Genomic DNA, 19,698 nt, shown 5'->3' with positions numbered 1-19,698 from the left:
CTACTCCTAATACCCCCTCCCCCTATACTCTACTACTCCCACCTGCACCCTCTACACTTTCTACTACTCCACCTACCCCCTACACGCTACACTCTACTCCTACTCCCACCTACACCCTCACTCACTCCTACTCCCACCTACACTCTACTCCCACTCCTACTCCCACCTACACTCTACTCCCTGCACTCTACTCCTACTCCCACCTACACCCTCCACTCTACACTCTACTCCAACCTACACTCTACACTCTACTCCACCTACACTCTACACTCTACTCCCACCTACACTCTACTCCCTACACTCTACTCCGACTCCTACTCCCACTTACACTCCACTCCTACTCCCACCTACACTCTACACTCTACTCCTACTCCCACCTACACCCTACACTCTACTCCTGCTCCCACCTACACCCTGCACTCTACTCCTACTCTACTCCTACTCCCACCTATACTCTACTCCTACTCCCACCTACACCCTACACACTACTCCTACTCCCACCTACACCCTACACTCTACTTCCCACACTCTACTCCCACTCCTACCTACACTCTACACTCTACTCCTACTCCCACCTACACCCTACACTATACTCCTACTCCCACCTACCCCTACTACCACTCCCACCTACACCCTACACCCTACACTCTACTCCTACTCCCACCTACACTCTACACTCTACTCCCACCTACACTCTACTCCTACTCCCACCTACACCCTACACCCTACACTCTATGCCTACTCCCACCTACACCCTACACTGTACACTCTACTCTTACTCCCACCTATACCCTACACTCTACTCCTACTCCCACCTACACCCTACACCCTACATACTACTCATACTCCTACCTACACTCTACTCCCACTCCTACTCCCACCTACACTCTACTCCCTACACTCCTCACACTCATACTTCTACCTACACTCTACTCCCTACACTCTACTCCCACTCCTACTCCCACCTACATTCTACTCCTTCTCCCACCTACACTCTACTCCTACTCCCACTAACACCCTACACTCTATACTCTACTCCTACTCCCACCTACATCCTACTCCTACCTACACTCTATTCCTACTCCCACCTACACACTACATTTTACTCCGACTCCCACCTACACCCTACACCCTTCACTCTACTCCTACTCCCACCTACACTCTACTCCTACACCCACCTACTCTCTACACTCTACTCCTACTCCCACCTACACTCTACTCTTACCTACACTCTACACTCTACTCCTACTCCTACCTATACTCTACTCCCACCTACACTCTACACTCTACGCCAACTCCCACCTACACTCTACTCCTACTCCCACCTACACCCTACACTCTACTCCTACACCCTACACTCTACTCCTACTCTCACCTACACCCTACACTACACTCTACTCCTACTCCCACCTACACCCTACACTCTACTCCTACTCCCACCTACACCCTACAACCCAACACTCTACTCCTCCTCCCACCTACACTCTACTCCCACTCCTACTCCCATCTACACTCTACACTCTACTCCTACTCCTACTACCACCTACACTCTACTTCTACTCCCACCTACACGCTACACTCTACTCCTACTCCCACCTATCTACACTCTACTCCTACTCCCACCTACACCCTACAATCTACTCCTACTCCCACCTACACTCTACACTCTGCTCCCACTCCTACTACCACCTACACTCTACTCTTACTCTCACCTACACTCTACTCCCTACACTCTACACCCACTCCTACTCCCACCTACACTCTACTCCCACTCCTACTCCCACCGACACTCTACTCCTACTCCCACCTACACCCTACACTCTATACTCTACTCCTACTCCCACCTACATCCTACTCCTACTCCCACAAACACTCTACTCCTACTCCCACCTACACCCTACACTCTACTCCTACTCCCACCTATACCCTACACTCTACTCCTACTCCCACCTACACCCTACACCCTACACTCTACTCCTACTCCCACCAACACCCCACACCCTACACTCTACTCCTACTCCCACCTACACTCTACTCCAACCTACACTCTACTCCCTACACTCTACTCCCACTCCTACTCCTACTCCCACCTACACTCTACACCTACTCCCACCTACACTCTAAACTCTACACCAACTCCCACCTACAATCTACTCCCTACATCTACTCCCACCTACACTCTACACTCTACTCCCTACTCTCACCTACACTCTACACTCTACTCCCTACTCCCTACTCCCACCTACACTCTACACTCTACTCCTACTCCCACCTACACCCTACTCCTACTCCCAACTACACTCTACTCCTAATCCCACCTACACCCTACACTCTACTGCTCCCACCTACCTGCACCCTACACTCTACACTCTACTACTACTCCCACCTACACCCTACACTCTACACTCTACTCCTACTCCCACCTACACTCTACTCCCACTCCTACTCCCACCTACACTCTACTCCCTGCACTCTACTCCTACTCCCACCTACACCCTACACTCTACACTCTACTCCCACCTACACTCTACACTCTACTCCCACCTACACCCTACACTCTACAATCTACTCCCACCTACACTCTATACTCTACTCCTACTCCCACCTACACTCTACTCCTACCTACACTCTACTCCTACTCCCCCCTACACTCTACTCCTACTCCCACCTACACTCTACTCCTACTCCCATCTGCACTCTACACTCTACTCCTACTTCCACCTACACCATACACTCTACTCCTACTCCCACCTATACCCTACAACCCTACACTCTACTCCTACTCCCACCTACACTCCACTCCCACTCCTACTCCCACCTACACTCTACTCCTACTCCCACCTACACTCTACACTCTACTCCTACTCCCACCTACACTCTACTCCTACTCCCACCTACACCCTACACTCTACTCCTAATCCTACTCCTACCTACATCCTAAACCCTGCACTCTACTCCTACTCCCACCTACACCCTACACTCTACTCCTACTCCCACCTACACCCTACACCCTACACTCTACTCCTAATTAGGGCTTGGCGGACTTTGCGTAGCACCACTACGCAGAATTTTGAAAAAAATTGTGGAAAACGAGAGCACATCCTGAGTAGGGCTGGGCGGACTCTGCCTAGCGCAACTATGCACTATTCTGAAAAAAATTGTGGAAAACGAGCGCACAAACTGATGGACCGTGTGCCCGGGACTGGGGTCCCTCGTGCTTGGGCAGGCTCCCCGATCTCCCCGGGCTGGCTGCGTTGAGAAGCAGAGATCAGCCCCGGGCCTCCTGAGTTTCGGTCAGGGCATGGGAGCTCGCGTCCTGCGGCCTGCCAAGTGTCCATCTGCCCGGGACAATGGTCCCTGGTGCAGAGCTCCAGAGCCCTGCAAGGGCAGGTGGGAGCCCTACCGCTATGACTCGGCACGGGCAGATGGGAGTCCTTTCGGTCCCGGACATCTGGTCGCACCTTTCCCTCAGCCATCTGGTCGCACGCAATGCTTTCCAATGGGGTGACCAGATGGCCGGGCTGCCCTGGAAGTCCCGATGGGGGCTCATTCGCCTTCCCGATCCCAGGAAGGGCTCCAAGAAGTCGGGTGCGCCCAGGCCTAGGGTCTCCTCCCTCACTCAGTGCTCACGGTTTACCAGAAAGGGGGGTAGCCTTCCTCCGTATTACTAGGGGCAGGGTATGCTGGGACACCCTTCCTGGGGATGGCAGTTCTCAGGCAGGGACCAGATGGGCCAAGCCCGGACGACACATCCCCGGGGCGTGCGTTGCTCCCTCCTCCAGCCCGCGGTGAGGCAAAGTGCCCGGGATGGGCTCCATGGGTCCCCTGGGCGTCCGGGCCCCGGGAGCTCCGCTGGGCCTCCCATGCCTGAGGCCCAGCGTGGGGGTCTACGAATCCCCCCGAGCCCTGCAGCCCCAAAGCCCTGCAGCCCTGGAGCCCTTCAGCCCGGAGCCCTGGAGCCCTTCAGGCCCAGAGCCCTGCAGGCCTGGAGCCCTGCAGCCCCGGAGCCCTGGAGCCCTGCAGCCCCGGAGCCCTGCAGCCCCGGAGCCCTGCAGCCACGGAGCCCTGCAGCCCCGGAGCCCTGTAGCCCTGGAGCCCTGCAGGCCCGGAGCCCTGCAGGCCTAGAGCCCTGCAGCCCCGGAGCCCTGCAGCCCTGGAGCCCTGCAGCCCCAGAGCCCTGCAGCCCTGGAGCCCTGCAGCCTCGGAGCCCTGCAGCCCTGGAGCTCTGCAGCCCCAAAGCCCTGCAGCCACGGAGCCCTGCGTGGGCAGGCGGGAACCCTAGCGCGAAGGCTCGGGGTTGGACAGATGGGAGTCCTTTCAGTCCCGGCCATCTGGTCGCTCCTTTCCCCTCCGCCATCTGGTCGCGCGTAATGCTTTCCAATGGGGCGACCAGATGGCCGGGCCAGCCTGGAAGTCCCGATGAGGGCTCATTTGACTCCCGGATCCCAGTCAGGGCTCCAGGAGGTCGGGCGCATCCGCGCCTGGGATCCCCTCCGTCACTCGGAGCGCGAGGGTTACAAGAAAGGTGGGTAGCCTTTCTCCGGATTAGTAGGGGCAGGGTGTGCCGGAACACCCCTCAGGGGCTGGCGGTTCTCAGACGGGGACCAGATGGGCCAAGCCCAGACGACACTTCCCCGGGGCGTCCGGTGCTCCCTCCTCCAGCCCGCAGCGAGGCAAAGTGCCCAGGATGGGCTCCATGGGTCCCCCGGGCGTCCGGGCCCCGGGAGCTCCGCCGGGCCTCCCATGCCTGAGGCCCAGCGTGGGGTCTATGAGCCCCCCCCCGAGGCCTGCAGCCCCAAAGCCCTGGAGCCCTTCAGCCAGGAGCCCCGGAGACCTGCAGGCTCGGAGCCCTGCTACCCTGGAGCCCTGCAGCCCCGGAGCCCTGCAGCCCCGGAGCCCTGCAGCCCCGGAGCCCTGGAGCCCTGCAGGCCCGGAGCCCTGCAGGCCCGGAGCCCTGCAGCCACAGAGCCCTGCAGCCACAGAGCCCTGCAGCCACAGAGCCCTGCGTGGGCAGGCGGGAACCCTGCGAAGGCTCCGGTTTGGACAGATGGGAGTCCTTTCAGTCCCGGCCATCTGGTCGCTCCTTTCCCCTCGGCCATCTGGTCGTGCGCAATGCTTTCCAATGGGGCGACCAGATGGCCGGGCCAGCCTGGAAGTCCCGATGAGGGCTCATTTGACTCCCGGATCCCAGTCAGGGCTCCAGGAGGTTGGGCGCATCCGTGCCTAGGATCCCCTCCGTCACTCGGAGCGCGAGGGTTACAAGAAAGGTGGGTAGCCTTCCTCCGGATTAGTAGGGGCAGGGTATGCCGGAACACCCCTCCGGGGCTGGTGGTTCTTTGCCGGGGACCAGATGGGCTATGCCCGGGCAACATCCTCCCAGGCGTCCGGGGCTCCCTCCTCCGGCCCGCGGCGTGGCAAAGTGCCCAGGGACGGGCTCCACGGTCCCGGGCAGTCCTCCCCCCGGGGCGCCTGGGCCCGAGAGCTCCATCGGTCCTCCCCGTGCCTGAGGCCCAGCCGCTGTCCCCGAGCCCCCCCGGGAAGCAGAGCCCACCGAGCCCTTGGATCAGGCGGGAGCCCTACCGCTATGGCCCGGCTCTGGGCGGGCAGACGGGAGTCCTTTCAGTTGCCGGCCATCTGGTCGCTTCTTTCCCCTCGGCCATCTGGTCGCGCGCAATGCTTTCCAGTGGGGCGACCAGATTGCCGGGCCGGCCTGGTAGTCCCGATGAGGGTCCATTCGTCTCCCGGGTCCCAGCCAGGGCTCCAGGAGGCTGGGCGCGTCCCCGCCTAGGGTCCCCTCCGTCCCTCGGAGTGCGAGGGTTACAAGAAAGGTGGGTAGCCTTCCTCCGGATTAGTAGGGGCAGGGTATGCCGGAACACCCCTCCGGGGCAGGTGGTTCTTTGCCGGGGACATGCCCGGGCAACATCCTCCCAGCCGTCCGGGGCTCCCTCCTCCGGCCCGCGGCGTAGCAAAGTGCCCAGGGACGGGCTCCATGGGTCCCGGGCAGTCCTCCCCCCGGGGCGCCCGGGCCCGAGAGCTCCATCGGTCCTCCCCGTGCCTGAGGCCCAGCCGCTGTCCCCGAGCCCCCCTGGGAAGCAGAGCCCACTGAGCCCTTGGATCAGGCAGGAGCCCTACTGCTATGGCCCGTCTCTGGGCGGGCAGACGGGAGTCCTTTCAGTTACCGGCCATCTGGTCGCTCCTTTCCCCTCGGCCATCTGGTCACGCGCAATGCTTTCCAATGGGGCGACCAGATGGCCGGGCCTGCCTGGTAGTCCGATGAAGGTCCATTCGCCTCCCGGATCCCAGCCAGGGCTCCAGGAGGCCGGGCGTGTCCGCGCCTAGGGTCCCCTCTGTCACTCGGAGCGCACGGGTTACAAGAAAGGGGGGTAGCCTTCCTCCGGATTAGTAGGGGCAGGGTGTGCCTGAAGACCCCTCCGGGGCTGGCGGTTCTTTGCCGGGACCAGATGGGCTACGCCCGGGCAACATCCTCCCAGGCATCCGGGGCTTCCCTCCTCTGGCCCGCGGCATGGCAAAGTGCCCAAGGACGGGCTCCCCTGGGGCGTCTGGGCCCAAGAGCTCCGTCGGTCATCCCCGTGCCTGAGGCCCAGCCGCTGTCCCCGAGCCCCCTCCGGGAAGCAGAGCCCACTGAGCCCTTGGATGAGGCGGGAGCCCTACCGCTATGGCCCGGCTCTGGGCAAGCAGACGGGAGTCCTTTCAGTTGCCGGCCATCTGGTCGCTCCTTTCCCCTCGGCCATCTGGTCGCACGCAATGCTTTCCTATAAGGGGGGCCAGATGGCTGGGCGGGCCTGGAAGTCCCGTAGGGGGTCCATTCGCCTCCCGTATCCCAACCAGGGCTCCAAGAGGCCGGGCGCGTTCGCCCCAAGGGTCCCCTCCATCACTCGGAGCGCGCAGGTTTCAAGAAAGGGGGGTAGCCTTCCACTGGATTACTGGGGACAGGGTACTCTTTGACCCCTCTCGGTCCTCAGCCGGCAGCTAGACGGGCCCGGATGCTGCCCTGGTTCTGTCCCGGGGCCTGCCGTGTGGCAGGGTGCCAGGACAAGGGGTCCAGGAGGGTCCGGGGAGGCTTCCCCTGCACCTGTGGTCCTGGGAGCCCCAGCTGATTCCAGCCAGGCCCCGGGTCAGGGGCTCCGGGACCCGGGCCCTGTCCCCCGGCCTGCGGCACTCCCAAAGGCCCAGGACAGGGTTCTGTTGTGGCCAGGGAGCCTCCCCTCGCTCGGCTGGGTTCAGCAGCTCTGGCCGGGCCCCGGGCTCCGAACTGGGTCCTGCCGCGTGGCAGGGTGCCCGGGACGGGGTCCGGAGGGCCCGGGGAGGCTTCCCCTGCACCTGCGGACCTGGGGGCCCCCGGCTGGGTCCAGGGGCCAGGGGTCAGGGTCTCCCGCCTCGGGCACCCTCCCCCGGCCTGCGGCACTGCCAAAGGCCCGGGACGGGGTTCTGTTGTGTTCGGGGAGCCTCCCCTCGCTCGTCAGGGTTCAGGAGTTCCGTCCGGGCCCCTGGGGGCCCCAGGGAGGGCGGCCTCCCCGCCCCGGGCTCCGTCATGGGTCCTGCCACGTGGCAGGGTGCCCGGGGCGGGGTCCGGAGGGCCCGGGGATGCTTCCCCTGTGCCTGAGGGCCTGGGGGCCCCGGCTGGGTCTAGGGGCCCGGCCGGGCCCCGGGTCAGGGTCTCCGGCCCCGGGCCCCGTCCCCCGGCCTGCGGCACTGCCAAAGGCCCAGGACAGGGTTCTGTTGTGGCCAGGGAGCCTCCCCTCGCTCGGCTGGGTTCAGCAGCTCTGGCCGGGCCCCTGAGGGCCCCGGGGAGGGCGGCCTTCCCGCCCCGGGCTCTGTCCTGGGTCCTGCTGCATGGCAGGGTGCCCGGGACGGGGTCCGGAGGGCCCGTGGAGGCTTCCCCTGCGCCTGCAGACCTGGGGGCCCCAGCTGGGTCCAGGGGCCCGACCGGGCCCTGGGTCGGGGTCTCGCTCCCCTGGCCTGCGGCACTCCGAAAGGCCCGGAACGGGCTTCCGTTGTGTCCGGGGAGCCTCCCCTTGCACGTCTGGGTTCAGGAGATCCATCCGGGCCCCTGGGGGCCCCTGGGGGCCCCGGGGAGGGCGGCCTCCCCGCCCCGGGCTCCGAACTGGGTCCTGCCGCGTGGCAGGGTGCCCGGGACGGGGTCCGGAGGGCCCGGGGAGGCTTCCCCTGCGCCTGCGGACCTGGGGGCCCCCGGCTGGGTCCAGGGGCCAGGGGTCAGGGTCTCCCGCCTCGGGCACCCTCCCCCGGCCTGCGGCACTGCCAAAGGCCCGGGACGGGGTTCTGTTGTGTTCGGGGAGCCTCCCCTCGCTCGTCAGGGTTCAGGAGTTCCGTCCGGGCCCCTGGGGGCCCCAGGGAGGGCGGCCTCCCTGCCCCGGGCTCCGTCATGGGTCCTGCCATGTGGCAGGGTGCCCGGGGCGGGGTCCGGAGGGCCCGGGGATGCTTCCCCTGTGTCTGAGGGCCCCGGCTGGGTCCAGGGGCCCGGCCGGGCCCCGGGTCACGGTCTCCGGCCCCGGGCCCCGTCCCCCGGCCTGCGGCACTGCCAAAGGCCCGGGACGGGGTTCTGTTGTGCCCGGGGAGCCTCCCCTCTCTTGTCTGGGTTCAGGAGCTCCGTCCGGGCCCCTGGGGGCCCCGGGGAGGGCGGCCTCCCCGCCCCGGGCTCCGTCCTGGGTCCTGCCGTGTGGCAGGGTGCCCGGGGTGGGGTCCAGAGGGCCCGGGGAGGCTTCCCCTGCGCCTGCGGGCCTGGGGGCCCCGGCTGGGTCCAGGGGCCCGGCCGGGCCCTGGGTCAGGGTCTCCGGCCCCAGGCACTGTCCCCCGGCCTGCGGCACTCCCAAAGGCCCGGGACAGGGTTCCGTTGTGTCCGGGGAGCCTCCCCTCACTCGTCTGGGTTCAGGAGCTCCGTCCGGGCCCCTGGGGGCCCCGGGGAGGGCGGCCTCCCCGCCCCGGGCTCTGAACTGGGTCCTGCCGCGTGGCAGGGTGCCCGGGATGGGGTCCGGAGGGCCCGGGGAGGCTTCCCCTGCACCTGCGGACCTGGGGGCCCCCGGCTGGGTCCAGGGGCCAGGGGTCAGGGTCTCCCGCCTCGGGCACCCTCCCCCGGCCTGCGGCACTGCCAAAGGCCCGGGACGGGGTTCTGTTGTGTTCGGGGAGCCTCCCCTCGCTCGTCAGGGTTCAGGAGTTCCGTCCGGGCCCCTGGGGGCCCCAGGGAGGGCGGCCTCCCCGCCCCGGGCTCCGTCATGGGTCCTGCCACGTGGCAGGGTGCCCGGGGCGGGGTCCGGAGGGCCCGGGGATGCTTCCCCTGTGCCTGAGGGCCTGGGGGCCCCGGCTGGGTCTAGGGGCCCGGCCGGGCCCCGGGTCAGGGTCTCCGGCCCCGGGCCCCGTCCCCCGGCCTGCGGCACTGCCAAAGGCCCAGGACAGGGTTCTGTTGTGGCCAGGGAGCCTCCCCTCGCTCGGCTGGGTTCAGCAGCTCTGGCCGGGCCCCTGAGGGCCCCGGGGAGGGCGGCCTTCCCGCCCCGGGCTCTGTCCTGGGTCCTGCTGCATGGCAGGGTGCCCGGGACGGGGTCCGGAGGGCCCGTGGAGGCTTCCCCTGCTCCTGCAGACCTGGGGGCCCCAGCTGGGTCCAGGGGCCCGACCGGGCCCTGGGTCGGGGTCTCGCTCCCCTGGCCTGCGGCACTCCCAAAGGCCCGGAACGGGCTTCCGTTGTGTTCGGGGAGCCTCCCCTCGCTCGTCAGGGTTCAGGAGTTCCGTCCGGGCCCCTGGGGGCCCCAGGGAGGGCGGCCTCCCCGCCCCGGGCTCCGTCATGGGTCCTGCCACGTGGCAGGGTGCCCGGGGCGGGGTCCGGAGGGCCCGGGGATGCTTCCCCTGTGCCTGAGGGCCTGGGGGCCCCGGCTGGGTCTAGGGGCCCAGCCGGGCCCCGGGTCAGGGTCTCCGGCCCCGGGCCCCGTCCCACGGCCTGCGGCACTGCCAAAGGCCCAGGACAGGGTTCTGTTGTGGCCAGGGAGCCTCCCCTCGCTCGGCTGGGTTCAGCAGCTCTGGCCGGGCCCCTGAGGGCCCCGGGGAGGGCGGCCTTCCTGCCCCGGGCTCTGTCCTGGGTCCTGCTGCATGGCAGGGTGCCCGGGACGGGGTCCGGAGGGCCCGTGGAGGCTTCCCCTGCTCCTGCAGACCTGGGGGCCCCAGCTGGGTCCAGGGGCCCGACCGGGCCCTGGGTCGGGGTCTCGCTCCCCTGGCCTGCGGCACTCCCAAAGGCCCGGAACGGGCTTCCGTTGTGTCCGGGGAGCCTCCCCTTGCTCGTCTGGGTTCAGGAGATCCATCCGGGCCCCTGGGGGCCCCTGGGGGCCCCGGGGAGGGCGGCCTCCCCGCCCCGGGCTCCGAACTGGGTCCTGCCGCGTGGCAGGGTGCCCGGGACGGGGTCCGGAGGGCCCGGGGAGGCTTCCCCTGCGCCTGCGGACCTGGGGGCCCCCGGCTGGGTCCAGGGGCCAGGGGTCAGGGTCTCCCGCCTCGGGCACCCTCCCCCGGCCTGCGGCACTGCCAAAGGCCCGGGACGGGGTTCTGTTGTGTTCGGGGAGCCTCCCCTCGCTCGTCAGGGTTCAGGAGTTCCGTCCGGGCCCCTGGGGGCCCCAGGGAGGGCGGCCTCCCCGCCCCGGGCTCCGTCATGGGTCCTGCCATGTGGCAGGGTGCCCGGGGCGGGGTCCGGAGGGCCCGGGGATGCTTCCCCTGTGCCTGAGGGCCTGGGGGCCCCGGCTGGGTCCAGGGGCCCGGCCGGGCCCCGGGTCAGGGTCTCCGGCCCCGGGCCCCGTCCCCCGGCCTGCGGCACTGCCAAAGGCCCGGGACGGGGTTCTGTTGTGCCCGGGGAGCCTCCCCTCTCTTGTCTGGGTTCAGGAGCTCCGTCCGGGCCCCTGGGGGCCCCGGGGAGGGCGGCCTCCCCGCCCCGGGCTCTGTCCTGGGTCCTGCCGCGTGGCAGGGTGCCCGGGGTGGGGTCCAGAGGGCCCGGGGAGGCTTCCCCTGCGCCTGCGGGCCTGGGGGCCCCGGCTGGGTCCAGGGGCCCGGCCGGGCCCTGGGTCGGGGTCTCCGGCCCCAGGCACTGTCCCCCGGCCTGCGGCACTCCCAAAGGCCCGGGACAGGGTTCCGTTGTGTCCGGGGAGCCTCCCCTCACTCATCTGGGTTCAGGAGCTCCGGCCGGGCCCCTGGGGGCCCCGGGGAGGGCAGCCCTCCCCCCACCCCGGGCTCCGTCCTGGGTCCTGCCGCGTGGCAGGGTGCCCGGGGCGGGGTCCGGAGGGCCCGGGGAGGCTTCCCCTTCCCTTTCCCCTTTCCCCTCGGCCATCTGGTCGCGCCTGTCCCATCGGCCATCTGGTCACGCAAGTCCCTTCGGCCATCTGGTCGCTCCTTTCCCCTCGGCCATCTGGTCGCGCACAATGCTTTCCTATGGGGCAACCAGATGGCCGAGCTTGCCTGGAAGTCTCGATGAGGGTCCATTTGCCTCCCAGGTCCCAGCGAGGGCTCCAGGAGGTCGGGTACATTCGCGCCTAGGGTCCCCTCTGTCACCTCGTGCGCACGGATTACAAGAAAGGGGGGTAATTTTCCTCCGGATTACTAGGGAGAGGGTCAGTCAGACCAAAGTGAGGTTTGGCGATTCTGAATCAGGGGAAGGCAGACCCGGGGCCCACCCGCCGGGGCCCCCAGGGGCCCGGGTATGCTCCTGCCTCTCAGCCCCTTCCCGATGGTCCTTTTTCTCCGAGTTTGCTGGGTCAGAGCTCCATGAGGTCCGGTGATCCCGAGACGGGGGAAGGCAAACCCGGGGCCCACCCGCTGTGGCTCCCAGGGGCCTGGGTACGCTCCTGCCTCTCAGCCCCTTCCCGATGGTCCTTTTTTCGCCGGGTTTGCTGTGTCAGACATCCGTGAGGTCCGGCGATCTTGAGACGGGGAAGGCAGCGCCCGGGCCAAGCCTACCGGGGCCCCCAGGGGCCCAGGTATGCACCTGCCTCTCAGCCCCTTCCCGATGGTCCTTTTTTCTCCGGGTTTGCTGGGTCAGATCTCCGTGAGGTCCGGCGACCACGAGACGGGGAAGGCAGGTTGCAGGTGGCAGGTGAAACGGGGGTTAGATGGAGTGGTGAAATTGCTTATTGAATGCACTAGGGGGGCTGGAAAAGATTTCAGGGGGGAGGGGGGGCTAATTCTGCCAACTACGGACAGAATGGCTGTAAAAGGGGTAACACACAGCATGCAGTTTTGGTTGGACTCTTTGTTTCTGCACTGCATGTGGAATGTTTGCACCCTGGTCTGCGTGCTAGGCACAAAACACCTTAAGCGCTATGTGCAGAGCAGTGCTTCAGTAGATTGGGAAAGGACACTGTTTAATGGGCCCAAAACGTTTTTATTCATTCCTGCCTCGCAAAATGAAGTATTTTCATTCCGGCATCGAAGAAATAGTGGCTATAAATGACACACAAGCAAAATATCGAGAGAAATCTAAAGAATATCATGTAATAAGGAGGCAGGATCACAAAATGTGAAAACTGCACGGCCACACAAAAGGGGAGAGGAGTATGTGGTCTGACGGCTAGCGCGGCTGACTTTAGTGCTGGAAAACAAGGTTCGAGCCTCGTATCTAGCAATGAAAACGTGTGGGAAAGTTTAATGGTCATAAAAAAGTTTCATGACACACATTCAACCCTCGCAGAAAACGTCTCCCCGTGCCTACACCCCCAAAACATCGACATCTACCTTTTATGTGTTGCATGCTGGGTGGGTGGGGGGATGCATGGTGGATGCATGCATGATGGATGGATGGATGGGTGGATGCATGCATGAATGATGGATGGGTGGATGGATGGGTGGGTGGCTGGGTGGTGGATGGATGGGTGGGTGGCTGGGTGGTGGATGGATGCATGATGTGGGTGGGTGCACGATGGATGGGTGGGTGGATGGGTGGGTGATGGATTGATGCATGATGTGGGTGGGTGCACGATGGGTGGGTGGGTGGGTGGCTGGGTGGTGGATGGATGGATGGGTGCATGATGTGGGTCGGTGCCCGATGGAGTCATGGAGGGTTGCATGAATGATGGATGGGTGGATGAGTGGGTGGGGGATGCATGGTGGATGCATGATGAGTGGATGGATGCATGATGGATGCATGCATGATGTGTGGATGCATTATGGGTGGATGCGTGATGGATGGATGGGTGGATGGATGCATGAATGATGGATGGGTGAATGGGTGGGTGGCTGGGTGGTGGATGGATGGATGCATGAAGTGGGTGGGTGCACGATGGATGGGTGGGTGATGAATGGATGGATGCATGATGGATGGGTTGATGGATGGGTGGGTGGCTGGGTGGTGGATGTATGGATGGGTGCATGATGTGGGTGGGTGCCCGATGCATACATGGAGGGATGCATTAATGATGGATTGGTGGATGGATGGGTGGCTGGTTGGGTGGTGGATGGATGGATGGATGGATGCATGATGTGGGTGGGTGCACGGTGGATGGGTGGAGGGATGCATGAATGATATATGGCTGGCTGGCTGGGTGGTGGATGGATAGATAGATGCATGATGTGGGTGGGTGTGTGCATGATGGATGGGTGGAGGGATGCATGAATGATGGATGGGTGGGTGGATGGATGGGTGGCTGGGTAGCGGATGCATGACGCGACTTTTACATTGCGGGCGGCATTACAGTGCATGCTTTCGGGACAATTCGACTGATGCAGAAATCGGACTTAAACCAAGCTGTAGTTCATAGGTTTGATTTCTGGCAGGGCCCACTCTGCATTCCATCCCTACAGACCTCTGTAATATAAGTTTGACGGAGTTGTAGAAAGTGTTCATATAGTGCTATGTTGCCCATAATAGTGTGGCTGCAACTGGAGGAAAAGCACGACAGAGTGGTTAAACTGGAAATTTCGTCAAAGTTATCTGACCTGCATTAGGGTGCATTACAAGCTCCCCTGAAATTTTAATGGAGCCAGTAACAGGAGCTACCAAAAGCATCGAAATTCTGAGACCACCATGAATTCCGTGTTAACTCATCGCAGGCATCCAACTGAAAGCAGACAAAACTTACGGGTAACACAGTAGGGAGAGACTACGACATTACTGGGGGTGGTTTGGTGTTAATCGAACGTGGAATTATCAATATCCAAGTAAATTCCTCATTTCTCAGGGGAGTCTTGGGGTTCCTCATTCCAATACTTTCGCAGCCACTCTACTCTGAGGGTGAGGACTTATCACTCATAATGCACCTCTTCGACATTTAAGAACATTGAATGACGCCTTAGCAGATCTTTCTCAGAAGTCACAAATGTCAGGCCGCCCCATCCCCAACAAAGAAATCACAAAAAGCATCAGCAACAGTCACCCGACCACATTTCTTTGGTCTCCCACAGGAAGGGGAGTTGAATAGTCCGGTTTCCTTGTTAATATCACTTTCTTGCCCTTGTGGTTACGGATTGACCTCATCAGCAGAAATGCCTGCCCTATCCCGAGCAGTTACATTAGTTCTACACAATTCACATTCTGAAATGTACCCTGAAAATTATGAACAGACATGTACATTTTGATTTTAAAAGTAGTGTATCCAATTCACAAAATAACCAGACATTGTGATACATACCATTGTAGTAGCGTATACTGGGGTCAGATGCATTTAATTCACAAGGTGACCTGGATGCTGCCAGAAACTGCAGACTAGGGCAGCACAATATAAGGGGATGAATGGATATAATATACAGTATAGCCAGACCCTCCAATGCAGGCACCCTGGCAGCAGCCAGAAGCACCTAATTGAAAAGAAAGCCCAACACTAACGGAGACCACGGCGGCAGCATGCAAAGTGAGACAAATGTATTCAATTCACAAGCTAGCCAGACACTACCAGAGAACGGGCAGCAGTGTACATATTGAGACAGATACATTAAATTCACAAGATAGCCAGACATTAACGGACACCGAGGCAGCATTGCACACATAGAAAATGCGATGTTATGGCGTGCGAGGTCATGTACTGCGAGGTTATGTTCTGCCCAATAGAAAGCAACGCATTCATGTTGCAACAGCTAGCGATGTAATAGTAGGCGATGTAAGGTTCTGTGCTAGGTAAAAGACGCGTGGTAAAGGCACGCGATGTATCGTTATACATCCATTTGACATCTATCGTTTTACACTATAAATCAAGATCCGTGATAGATAGAATCAGAATTTAACATGCAAAATAATGCTGAGATACTGCTGCCCACATGTTTCAAATTGCCTCCCTCTAACATATTCCATAGTTCATTGGTTGTTTATCTGCTAAGTGGTGTGAAATAATATTTTAATTTTTAGTTCATAATCTTTTTAGCTGCATTCAGTCAAAGAACAGTGCACATTTTACAGTATAAATCAGGAACCATGGGTGACAGATGCATAATGTAAAATGCACAATATCGCTGAGAGTAGGGTGCCCACATGTGCTAATTCTCAAACCTTTGGTTGATTTTTAATTGGGACAAAATACTACTTGAACTTATAGTTTATATGGCTTTAAAGGACCAGTCCACCAATCTTCATACATTTAGCATATAGCTAAAGTGGTCAGCTTCCATGCCTATGCCATTTTTCTGGACTTGATACAATGTTTAGCTTTTTAATGCAATATTTGTTTTGCATGTACAAGGATTGTGTTTGCAGGTGGCTGCTTGACCTAAATGGGCCTACCTTTCCTTCAGCCAGGTGCAAACTACCTGTCATGTTAGGTCCTGAAACCCTGAGCTGAAGGATTAGGATAAGGTCACACTTCATGATTACATTGACATAGCCATCAGAGAGCCGGATCATATCCAAACTTCAACCTGCCTGTCAACAATTAAATGTTTTACAGATATATGGTTTTCCTTAATACTTTTTATATCTCTTTCATTATTTTTATGTGTTTATACATAGTCTTTGACTTTTAATAGCAGTATATTTAATGTCATTCTGTTTAAAACAAATTTGCTATTCTAAATGTGCAACTTTCTTTTTTCTTCCTAGCAAAGTCAATCGCATTCCTCTTGTTTGCGTGAAATGTTTTAAAAACAGTGTGCAGTTGCCACTTCACTTGTCTAGAGTTTGCATGAAGCGAAGCACTCCTGAAGAGATTAGAAAAACAGTCAAAGAAGCTAGATCATCCATGATTGACCATCTTGCGAAGGGAAGGATCTACAATTATGAGAATCTAAAGCTTCTTATCATTGAAGAGGCCCTGATACCTGTTATCAAAATGTTGGAAACAAATGGTTGTTTCATTATTGGAAAGCCTGTTGATCCAGTTGTTGTGTAAGTAAACAATCTTTTGGTATTTATTGTTAGTTTGCTATAACTGTTAACTCTTTAAACATTATCAATTGTTATATATCCTCTATTTCACTAACAGATGATTTTAATTCTTGGGAGGGATTCCATTCTATCCATGCACATTTTTACGGCTCAAATATAACCCTTCCTTTTTAGACTTCCTGTGACATCAGAAGAAGAAATGGATACTGACCTTCAGATAGACGAGGAAGAAGAAGGAGCTGATAAAGAATCTGAATTATATCAACCGTAAGTGTAAATAACCACTATCTGTTTGCATCACATGCATCTTGGTTAACTATTTAATCTTAAACAGTTTGTTTTCAAAAACGTTTCACCATTCAATTACACAGTCCAAGAGGAAAATCATGGCAGACATCCATACGCAAGAAGCTTAATGACATGGGACTTTACAGGAAGCATTCCTTGGATTGCCAACTTTTAGTTGGTTTCCGGAACTATTTGAAAGAGGATCTCTCCGTCTGCAACTTCAAGCAAGAGGTAATATAAAAAGGCTCTTACTACTATAGGTGTTTCTACTGCTAATACTATTAATCATGATTTTCAGCAAATTATATAATAACTGTTATCTGTTTTTTTTTTTTAAATTAAAGCTGGAAAATGTAGCAAGATTCTTATTTTTCTACAATCCTGAAGCACCAACTACGGATTTCATTAAGAACATACCTCGGACACGCGAGTTTTTCAATCTGCTAAAAACATCAGGCCTGGCCCAGCAGACAGTTGTAAACTACATGAAAAATCTAAAACGTTTCATCCATTATCTTACTGTTGCTACAGATTTAAGAGAGAGTGAAAATGACCTATATACAGCCGCTCAGCATTTTCTCTGCGTAATGAAGGATATGCAGAAAAAAATTAGTAGAGGCATTTCTAAAGAAGTGACACACAGAAGGTAAAAGTTTATGATTTATTAAGTACAATAGCCATCAGATGAAAATAAACAGCAACATTTCCTATAACTGTAGATTTAAATTTTCTCTCTGACACTTACTATGACTTTCCACACATCTCTTAGGTACATGGAGTTTACTACAGAGAAAATTACCCCTGGAAACTGCTTACATATCTTAGTGAAAGCAAAGGAGGAATTTCTTCAAGTCATCAAAAAACTCTCCAACAAGCAGAAATTCTCTGTACAGGATACACTACTGGTATTATACTATTTAGAGGCACTTTTGCTCCTAAAACATGTACAAAGACCTGGTGTTGTGAAGAACTTTCAGGTATGGTAACAAACTAAAAACAATTATTAGGATCCATCAACGTATCATCGGAGCCTTCCTTCTTCCTCGGCATGACCATGCTCAATGTTTAATTTTTGTATCTCTTAAAAGAAGGACTTTTAAAGAATTATAAACACTATGTAATTATTATAAATATCTCACAATTTTGCAGGTTAAAGAATGGCAAGAACGAAGATCCTACCATGATGAGGAGGGAAACTATTATGCAATTGTTGCAGTCAAAGAACACAAGACTGCAGCTCAGCAGATTGCATCATTTTGTTTAAGCCGTGAAGAAGAACAGGTATTCAGTAAAGAGGACACTGTTCCTAACAAGATAGTCACATACCCAGCACTACTACGTTAGATACAATCTTTGCATCCCTGTAATTGTTTGTTTTAAAACTGATTATTTGAGTGCCATTAATTTAGTGTATAGGCAGTTCAATTCGTATTGACCTTTAAAATATTACAGATTGTGAATACTTCAGTCACAGATGCATTTTTAATGTGAATTCATATTAGTTTCCCTCTTTACTTGCAGTGGTTTGAGCGATATTTCACCACGATCAGGCCGGAGAAGTTAAGGAAAAGGAAGACTGCTTCAACAGATGATACATTTTTTATATCATCCACTGGGGGTGCAATATATAATCCGTCTAATGATCTCCACCGATTTCATGAAAGGTATTATTGCAGTGATGGCTGCACACTTTGAGTTCACATGCTCCAAATGGCTGATGTTTGTCTATAAGTTTAATAGGGTTAGGGGTTCATTTGGCATCCAAATAGATGGCTTTAGTATTACCTCTGTTGAAAATGGTATCAGCTCACGAGCCAAATAAATCCTTGAAATAAATATTCATAGTAAGTCGAACAGGTGTCACATGTCAATAATTCTTACAGATACAGTGTCCCTTCGATCACGAGCCAGCAAGCGAGACGTGTGTTCGAGACAGCAACAAAAAAAGACTGCTCTGACGCGGAAAAAAGCCTTGTGGCTGATTATATGGCACACTCCACACCAACTGCTGAAAAGCATTACCGAATGATGAGGGTGGAAAATATCTGTGCTGCAGCAAAACTGCTGAATAAGCTTACCCAGGAAATACCATGGTGAGAAAACAATCATTGTTTTTGCTCTCTCTTTGACTTCTAGAAAACACAGTTGCAATACTATAATCATTAGACTTCAATGACAAATAATTGTTATATTTAGACCTTTATTTCAAACAATAACTAGCCATTAATACTGTTTGTGTTCATTTACAGAGACTTGAAAATAAAGTCTACTGTGCATTTTGCAGCCCTCCCTAAAGAGCAACATCAAAGGTATGCAATGTAATATGTTCTCTTTTGTTTTTTAAATATACTTCTCTATGTCATAAATGTATGAACACTTTGTAGATCATGTTTCACTTTTTTCTGTTCTTTAATTTACATATATATTCTGTAAGATGCTGTTTCAGAATTCAGTTACTAAATTTTAAAGGTTTTCTTGCATTTTGCAAATCTAAATTAACCAAACCTGTGAATGATCTCTACTGAAACCATTCTCTTTTTATCACACAGCACTATTTTGATCTGCTATTGCCATAATTTCAATCTTTTTTTCTGTATATTTAAAGGGCACATCAGAGCGAGAAGTCTGTTTCCAAAGTTTATGCAGAGAATGGGCATGATATGCTTATGCATATTGAAAATAAATTCCCAGTTACACTGAATGGGGATCCACCCAAAAAAAAGAACGAACTGAACTCGTGGCAAGTGACCCAGACTCTGTCCCCTCTGCTTTCAGGTACTCTACATCCTCGATCCACCCTTGGATCCAACCAGACACTTCTCTCCTGGTCGCCTATAGCATCTTTTTACAGGTCTCCATAGGATTCAGCGACGAAATCCCACACAACTTGACACCTATGCACCCGGCTCCTGTGGGTGAGGTAACGCGAGTACTCCGGTGCTCCTGTTTGTATTAACTTTCCAAGTGTCCTAGTTTTCAGTAACTTTATCCTAGTCCATCCGGAAGTGTCCTAAATCAACTTGTTTCTAACTTTTACGTTCCCATTTAAATTCTATGGTAACTCGCATGTGTGTTTAGACACTGCACATATATCCCGTGGG

The 19,698-nt window shown here is 56.9% G+C and overlaps 1 protein-coding gene across 1 annotated transcript in view; it reads left to right on the top strand.

Moving 5' to 3' along the window:
- Positions 1-18,694, top strand: part of LOC146870994 (uncharacterized) — a 112,444-nt gene extending 93,750 nt beyond the window's left edge. Inside the window, exons 2-9 of the mRNA XM_085646112.1 lie at positions 16,025-16,309; positions 16,484-16,576; positions 16,681-16,828; positions 16,942-17,243; positions 17,367-17,574; positions 17,747-17,878; positions 18,119-18,261; positions 18,481-18,694. Of these exons, the coding sequence (XP_085502238.1) occupies positions 16,025-16,309; positions 16,484-16,576; positions 16,681-16,828; positions 16,942-17,243; positions 17,367-17,574; positions 17,747-17,878; positions 18,119-18,261; positions 18,481-18,694 (1,525 nt within the window). The remainder of the gene's footprint in view (positions 1-16,024; positions 16,310-16,483; positions 16,577-16,680; positions 16,829-16,941; positions 17,244-17,366; positions 17,575-17,746; positions 17,879-18,118; positions 18,262-18,480) is intronic.
- The last annotated feature ends 1,004 nt before the right edge of the window (positions 18,695-19,698 follow it).

This window comes from Triturus cristatus, chromosome 1_1 (genome assembly GCF_964204655.1).
Source record: "Triturus cristatus chromosome 1_1, aTriCri1.1, whole genome shotgun sequence".
Classification (NCBI taxonomy): domain Eukaryota; kingdom Metazoa; phylum Chordata; class Amphibia; order Caudata; family Salamandridae; genus Triturus; species Triturus cristatus.
The sequence above is the reverse complement of the archived record's forward strand: the minus strand, read 5'-3'. Positions and strand labels throughout refer to the sequence as shown.